The 8495-nt window shown below is 41.2% G+C and overlaps 1 protein-coding gene across 1 annotated transcript in view; it reads left to right on the top strand.

The window, feature by feature from the left end:
- The window catches only part of LOC115245870 (neurogenic locus Notch protein-like), a gene marked incomplete at its 5' end in the record, with an annotated part of 35467 nt that extends 29255 nt beyond the window's left edge, over positions 1 to 6212 (top strand). The window contains one exon of the mRNA XM_029824363.1: positions 6071 to 6212. Coding sequence (XP_029680223.1) covers positions 6071 to 6212 — 142 coding nt within the window. The remainder of the gene's footprint in view (positions 1 to 6070) is intronic.
- Positions 6213 to 8495: the final 2283 nt, after the last annotated feature.

The raw sequence follows: 8495 nt of genomic DNA, 5'->3' as shown, positions 1-8495 counted from the left end.
TATAATGCTTGTGTTTTTTTGCTATACTTGTGTATAGCAGAAATTGAAAGATTGAAAGATCTTTCGTAACGAACCTGATTATTGAAAGTGAGTTTTTATTTAAAACTTTCAGATCAGTATTGACACCATTTTCGAAGGTGCTATATATATATAGTTTATATAATGCTTGTGTTTTTTTGCTATACTTGTGTATAGCAGCTCGATAAAAATTGAAAGATCTTTCGTAACGAACCTGATTATTGAAAGTGAGTTTTTATTTAAAACTTTCAGATCAGTATTGACACCATTTCGAAAATTTCGAAGGTGCATATTGTGCAAACAGTTTCGCGCAAGTCATTGTTTTTACTTTCGACGCGACTCGATCCTCCCCAAATATGCACTAGACCCCGGACACGTCCGTCATTTCGCGGTTTTATACATATTTACCTTGCCGCCATGCAAACGGAGCGTGTTCCGGACACGAAAATAGCGATTAAGGTATTGACTCGAGTAAAATACGTCCGATCAGGGGATTAAGATTAGCACTGTTCGACAAAGTTACGTATACATTTAAGGAGTTTAATATTAACAATATTTATCGAATATTTTTCTCGCACTCAGGAAAGCATAGGGAGTATTTCTGATAAGAATTCAATTTAATTTTTAATTTATAATCCATCATAAATAAACCTCTTGTTCACATAAAAAAATATAATTATATTAATAAGAAAACATAAAGAAAAATAATCATATTATATCTTAATTATTTATATATTTGAAAAGAATTTCATTAACATCTTTATAAATATTTAAAATTGTATGAAAAGAATCTTACCTCTTTCTGTAAACATCTATATTAAAAAATAAATTATTTGTATATGAACAAAAAAAGAATTACATTACATTTCAATTATTTATATATTTAAAAAGAAACATAAACCTTTCTATATAAATATTCAAAAATTGCATTAAAGAAACCTTACCTCGAGTCGGATGGAATCTGTATAGTCGATCGTCTCCCCCTTCAGGTGGCAGAATGCAAGAAGGAGATGCTCTTGCGCAAAGATGCTGCTCCAGAGCAATGAGAGAGAAAGAGAGAAAAGATAACGTCTCGATCGGAAAGCAACGAAGTTAGGGCGAGAAGGGAACTTTCAAGTGTGAGTAAGCGCGAGCGCAGGAGAAAAGAGGGGCGCGAAACTTGCCGGTGATGAGAAAGAGAAAGCGCACGGGTGATGTGAGGTGGAGGGAGACGAGTCCGAGCGCGCGCTGCGGTGGTGGGGGAGGGGAGCGCGCGATGCTGGCGCCCTCTGAGCGGTCCACGGCAGAAGGTAAGGTTAGTCAGTCGCCAGTCACCCGAGAGGACGCCGCACGTTTCGCGCGCGCGTTCCCACGTTCGCGTTCGAACATCGATTTCGTTCAAGTAACCGCGTTATAAACCGAACGGAGTGTGATTATTTTCACTGTTCAAGTGGAAAGACACACGCGCGTCCGTTCGTCGGTCGTTAAACCGCGATACTACCGAGTAATTCGCGCGAGTTCGAAAGCGAGCGACGTTGTATCGTGATATTAAGCACAGTGTGATCATCGATATACGAATCGCGTGTTTATACTAACTGATTATATTTTATGAATTTTTACTCCAATTTTTTTTTTTCTCTATCAAACGTCGCAGTCATCTCTTTGACAAGTTGGATTACTTTCTCGTGTGTGAAGGGGCCTTTCCCGAAGCCAGTGTGCGATAGTGTGTGAACTTATGTGCGAAGAGTTAATGTTATAAGAGTCGTGTGAAAAGAGAAAAAGATATCAAGTGCGTTTGTATACCGCCAATTTTTAATTGATCGTTTCGTGGAACGAGAGAGGAGAAGAGAGGCTGGGCCCGCGAGCCTGGATCCTCCCCCTTTTCCCTCCCGGTAATTTCTTCTTCTTGGAAAATGGAGTGAACATTCGCGCATCGAGCCTCTTCGTGGAAATATGAGGATTACGTTTCACTGCTGCGACCGTTCGTGGGCATCGATTACAAGCGAAAATGAATCTCACGCGCGTGCTTCTTCTGCTACTGTTCGTCGCCGGCTCGAGGTGCGTTTGCGAAAAGGATGGAAAAATTTTATTTTCCGATTTAAAATTTTTCTACCTCATTATCCTCGCGTGCGTGAAGCGAGATAAAATAAAATAAAAAATACTGTTTTGTAATTTTTACATGAATCGTTGATAAATTTAAGTTAAACATAATAAACTGAGTTTTATCACTGTTTTAAGAGGGATTTTGAAAATGAAGGATGAAATATATATAAATAGCAAATAGGCGGCAACACTGTAAATAAAGTGCTAGAGACAAGATAGTCTTATAAAATAATAGTTAATAAACGGGAAATATATGTATATTGATATTTATATGAGCAAGTATTTTACGTGGCGTGTAAATGTCACATTGGAATGATGTCTATAAATCATGAAAGAATTTTCCAAAAGGATATTAATTTTTAAAATAAAAGTATTATATGCCAAGTTTTTTAAATAAAAATTTCTCTTGAAAAAGGAAAAAAATGCTTGACGATCTTTAATTTATTTAAAGAAATATTTTTATATGCCATTACATGTTTAAAAAAATTTGCTTTGTTTGAAATAATTATTGATCGAAATGGGTGGCATGATTACTGGACGGTATCATATTCTTTCGATTATTGTCATCGATATCGACGCGAAATCGATGGAATTGTTTTGTGTTTTCGCTGTTGGATCGTCTTACAGATTTCTCGTGTCGCATGGAAAATCGATACTGCACGCGTATCGTGTTAATTATTCGCGCATTAAGATTGAGGGTGGAGTTCCGAATAGGTGAACCCTCCGATTTTTTTGAAACTACACTATTTTTTTTATTTTTGAACGCTGATTACGAATATGATAATGAAAATTTGCGACAAGGTCATTTTCAAGGTCAAAACTCAAAAAAAAACTGAAAAAATATACTTTTTTAAATATTATTTCGATAAATATTGATGTAAGAAAAAATGTGTCAAATAAAAGTTGTAGTTCTTGTAAAAATACATCATTTATGTTCTATACATTTTTTGCGTAAAACTGAAAGTTTTCGAGAAAATCGATGTTAAAGACTAAAAACGACGGGTAAAGTTCCGAAAAGTGCTCACCTCTGATTTTTTTGAAACTCAGTATTCTTACGTATTTTGATGCACTGATTACGAATATCATAATGAAAATTGGTGCATCTCTCATTTTCATAGTAAAAATCATGAAAAACCCATAACAATTTTAGATCTTACAGAGAAAAACATTTTATGTCCTATTAATTTTTACCGTACGATAGTTTTCAACAAAAACGATGGAATCTAAATCTTATATCTGTTCTCCCATCTAAGCATGTACTTTGCAGTACATATACGATTCCACATGGGTTTACAACTTTCCACGTAGAGCGAGGTTCCACGCAAACCTATTTGTCTAGTTTTTCGGTAGTGGAGCCCCCCGCAGGGGGGCGGAACCCACTGTTTCCACGCATACACTTTTTCACGCGAAGCCAGGTTCCACATGGGTTTGCAACTTTCCACGCAGAGCGAAGTTCCACGCAAACCTATTTGTCTAGTTTTTCGGTAGTGGAGCCCCCCGCAGAAGGGCGGAACCCACTGTTTCCACGCATACACTTTTTCACGCGAAGCCAGGTTCCACATGGGTTTGCAACTTTCCACGCAGAGCGAAGTTCCACGCAAACCTATTTGTCTAGTTTTTCGGTAGTGGAGCCCCCCGCAGAAGGGCGGAACCCACTGTTTCCACGCATACACTTTTTCACGCGAAGCCAGGTTCCACATGGGTTTGCAACTTTCCACGCAGAGCGAAGTTCCACGCAAACCTATTTGTCTAGTTTTTCGGTAGTGGAGCCCCCCGCAGAAGGGCGGAACCCACTGTTTCCACGCATACACTTTTTCACGCGAAGCCAGGTTCCACATGGGTTTGCAACTTTCCACGCAGAGCGAAGTTCCACGCAAACCTATTTGTCTAGTTTCTCGGTAGTGGAGCCCCCCGCAGGGGGGCGGAACCCACTGTTTCCACGCATACACTTTTCCACGCGAAGCGAGGTCCCACATGGGCTTGCAACTTTCCACGCAGAGCGAAGTTCCACGCAAACCTATTTGTCTAGTTTCTCGGTAGTGGAGCCCCCCGCAGGGGGGCGGAACCCACTGTTTCCACGCATACACTTTTCCACGCGAAGCGAGGTCCCACATGGGCTTGCAACTTTCCACGCAGAGCGAAGTTCCACGCAAACCTATTTGTCTAGTTTTTCGGTAGTGGAGCCCCCCGCAGGGGGGCGGAACCCACTGTTTCCACGCATACACTTTTCCACGCGAAGCGAGGTTCCACATGGGTTTGCAACTTTCCACGCAAAGCGATTTTTTTGAAACTCAGTATTCTTACGTATTTTGATGCACTGATTACGAATATCATAATGAAAATTGGTGCATCTCTCATTTTCATAGTGAAAATCATGAAAAACCCATAACAATTTTAGATCTTACAGAGAAAAACATTTTATGTCCTATTAATTTTTACCGTACGATAGTTTTCAACAAAAACGATGGAATCTAAATCTTATATCTGTTCTCCCATCTAAGCATGTACTTTGCAGTACATATACGATTCCACATGGGTTTACAACTTTCCACGTAGAGCGAGGTTCCACGCAAACCTATTTGTCTAGTATTTTGGTAGTGGAGCCCCCACAGAGGGGTGGAACCCTCTGTTTCCACGCATACACTTTTCCACGCGAAGCGAGGTTCCACATGGGTTTGCAACTTTCCACGCAGAGCGAAGTTCCACGCAAACCTATTTGTCTAGTATTTTGGTAGTGGAGCCCCCACAGAGGGGTGGAACCCTCTGTTTCCACGCATACACTTTTCCACGCGAAGCGAGGTTCCACATGGGTTTGCAACTTTCCACGCAGAGCGAAGTTCCACGCAAACCTATTTGTCTAGTTTTTCGGTAGTGGAGCCCCCCGCAGGGGGGCGGAACGCACTGTTTCCACGCATACACTTTTCCACGCGAAGCGAGGTTCCACATGGGTTTGCAACTTTCCACGCAGAGCGAAGTTCCACGCAAACCTATTTGTCTAGTTTTTCGGTAGTGGAGCCCCCCGCAGGGGGGCGGAACGCACTGTTTCCACGCATACACTTTTCCACGCGAAGCGAGGTTCCACATGGGTTTGCAACTTTCCACGCAGAGCGAAGTTCCACGCAAACCTATTTGTCTAGTTTTTCGGTAGTGGAGCCCCCCGCAGGGGGGCGGAACGCACTGTTTCCACGCATACACTTTTCCACGCGAAGCGAGGTTCCACATGGGTTTGCAACTTTCCACGCAGAGCGAAGTTCCACGCAAACCTATTTGTCTAGTTTTTCGGTAGTGGAGCCCCCCGCAGGGGGGCGGAACCCACTGTTTCCACGCATACACTTTTTCACGCGAAGCCAGGTTCCACATGGGTTTGCAACTTTCCACGCAGAGCGAAGTTCCACGCAAACCTATTTGTCTAGTATTTTGGTAGTGGAGCCCCCACAGAGGGGTGGAACCCTCTGTTTCCACGCATACACTTTTCCACGCGAAGCGAGGTTCCACATGGGTTTGCAACTTTCCACGCAGAGCGAAGTTCCACGCAAACCTATTTGTCTAGTTTTTCGGAACTTCACCCGCCGTTTTTAGTCTTTAATATCGATTTTCTCGAAAACTTTCAGTTTCACGCAAAAAATTTATAGAACATAAATAATGTATTTTTTTAAGAACTGCAACCTTTATTTGAAACATTTTTTTGTTACATCAATATTTATTAAAATAATGTCTAAAAAGTTATATTTTTTCAGTTTTTTTGTTTTGACCTTGAAAATGACCTTGTCGCAAATTTTCATTATCACATTTGTAATCAGCGTTAAAAAATACAAAAAATAGTGTAGTTTCAAAAAAATCGGAGGGTTCACCTATTCGGAACTTTATCCAAGATTGATAAGGGGGGAAAAAACTGTAGTTACTTATTTACAGGAATTTCTAATTTAAATTATAAAGTATCTAAAGTTACGTATTCTCTCTTATCTCGCAGATGCATGTGCTCGAGCGGATACACCGGACAAAATTGCGAGAGCGACTACATCCCCTGCGATCCGTCACCATGTGAAAACGGAGGCTCGTGTCATCAGCTGGGCGAGCTCGGCTACGCGTGTCACTGTCCCGAAGGTGAGTAAACTTTTTTTTTTTTCTACTTCCTATCGCGCCTTAAAATCTCTCATCGTACTCTCCCAATTCCAGTGAAAGATGAAACTTTTTCGTATCAACGCGTACGATCTCCTCGCGTACATATTTCGCTCCTCTTTTTCCCGAACTCGCTGTCATCCCCGTGTCACATGTGTGTGATGCCATTTGTCAAGATTAAGGAAAATGAATGGCAGAATCTACGGAGATTTTCATTATATTGTGGAGTTTTAAAAATTCTCTGTGGAATTAATTACATGTCGCGGAGAAATATAATTTGACGTCTGAGAGAGAGAGATAGAGAAAGAGACGATCTCTTCTCCTCCTTTCTTTGTCTCCTGTTTCCGGAGCGCGGGATAAATAATGACTTTCGTTCTGTCATATTGAGAATCTCGAAATTTCGCGATTTCCGTGAAAACCGTTTCGTAAACTTTTCTCACGAAGCGTTTGTTTGTGCGACATTTGGGTGGTACAAAAGTCTTCGCCGGTCGGTTAATTACGGATGTGTCTCGATAACTCGCGGGATTTTCGAAGCTTTTCGGAGATTGTCACGCGTTCCACTCTGTTTGTTCCAAAAATACGAGAGAAAAACCACGAGAGAGAAAGAGAGAGAAAAAAAAAGTCTCTCGCACGGCAGGGCAATGATTACTCGGTGCAACAGGTACAATCTCGGCCAGGGGTGTCGGGCACGGCCATTTACGTATACGTGTGTATACGCGGTGGATGGTTAATGTAAAGCCTAGGGTCAGCCTAGCGTGGCCTTCTCGCTCCCCGGATCACAATGCGTGGTCCTCTTTTTCCCAGGCGGACCACGACCATGGCGACCCCACCTTCTACTTGGTCTTGCTCCTTTACTTCCCCTGTCTTCTCCCCCACCTCTTCCGTCCACCTTGTGCTGGCGCACCTTCTCCCGTTAAAGAAACGCGAGCGAATTTTGCCCTCTCGCAGGTGGTTCTTCGTTACTGATCGTTACGCGCTTCCTGATATTATAAAAAGACGTATATATGTATACGCGATGTTACATTGTAGAATATAATGTGTGTAATTTTTTAAATTGCGTACATTGTTGATTTTATTTTTTATAACTATGTATACAGGTTGGTAGGTTGAATTTTTTATTTATTTAGACACGCAAATATTTTCAACGTCTTAATCACATTCGTAAATTGCTTTTTCTATACATGTACATTTTTAATTTGCATATACGATTTAATACTTTATAAATAAATACTTTATAATGCTTTAAAAATATTATAAAGCATAATTCAACATTTTTTTAATTACAATAACAAAAAAGTCATTTGATTTTAAAGGCATCGATATTATATTAAATTCCCAGAACGCTAAATCTTGTTTCGTTTAATCGAACCTTTTTCGGGTTACCGGGCATCTATAAATCCGCGGACATTCTTGGCGATAAGATAGTGGGGAGGCAAGAAATTGAACGTTCGCAGAATGTATTTGTGTAACTTTGCTCACGCGTGTCGCCGCCGTGTATTTTACCTTACATTAAATACAAAGTGCCGCTTTGTGCCTGCCATTTGTCTCGGCAGGCATTCGAGAAGCCCTCGTCCGAGGCCTCCATCATCTGAAGAGACCTGCCTGTATAACTACACGCACCATGGTTCTTATTTCGATCATCCTTTTCCCCGGCCTCTTCTCGTTTTATACCTCAAACGAGGTTGGCGCGAACGGGGTCGCCCGTCATTATCGCCTTTTCCGCTCAAGGCGACCGACGTCTTCCGCGGAAGGCACACTTGCTCTTCCCGCTCCCGTGACACTCCAATAAGTCCGCGCCGGGATCGAAACTCGAAGAAGGCGTGCCCCAGTCATGGTGTCGGTGGTGAGTCGTTAGTCCGAGATGGTTGTGCCCGGTCATAACTATTCCGGATTCTGCCTACCGCGAGGAGTCGCTGAACTTCCTCGATCGGTGCTCGAGAAGTTTCCTCTAGGCTCTCGTCCCGGTATATTACCGTCGTAAAGATCCCGTTTTCTTCATTTTTCTCTACTCGCGTTCCTACTTTCCATTCCTCTCAGCGTATCGATTCTGCTTGTAACAGTTGCGCCTGATTAATTACCAGCATAAATGCTTAGTAAACATTTAGGAGATTTTAACATAGTATTTATTTTTCTGTTTTTATTTTTATTTATTAGTTTTTTTAACATAGTATTTATTTAACATAGTATTTATTCGTCTACAAAATAGGTTGCTAAAATTCTTTAATTAAAAAAATATTTATTAAATATTTTCTAGTGTTTATAAGAGATTGATTAAA

Source organism: Formica exsecta, unplaced genomic scaffold (genome assembly GCF_003651465.1).
Source record: "Formica exsecta isolate Colony F162 unplaced genomic scaffold, ASM365146v1 scaffold133, whole genome shotgun sequence".
NCBI classification, from domain to species: Eukaryota; Metazoa; Arthropoda; class Insecta; order Hymenoptera; family Formicidae; genus Formica; species Formica exsecta.
The sequence above is the reverse complement of the archived record's forward strand: the minus strand, read 5'-3'. Positions and strand labels throughout refer to the sequence as shown.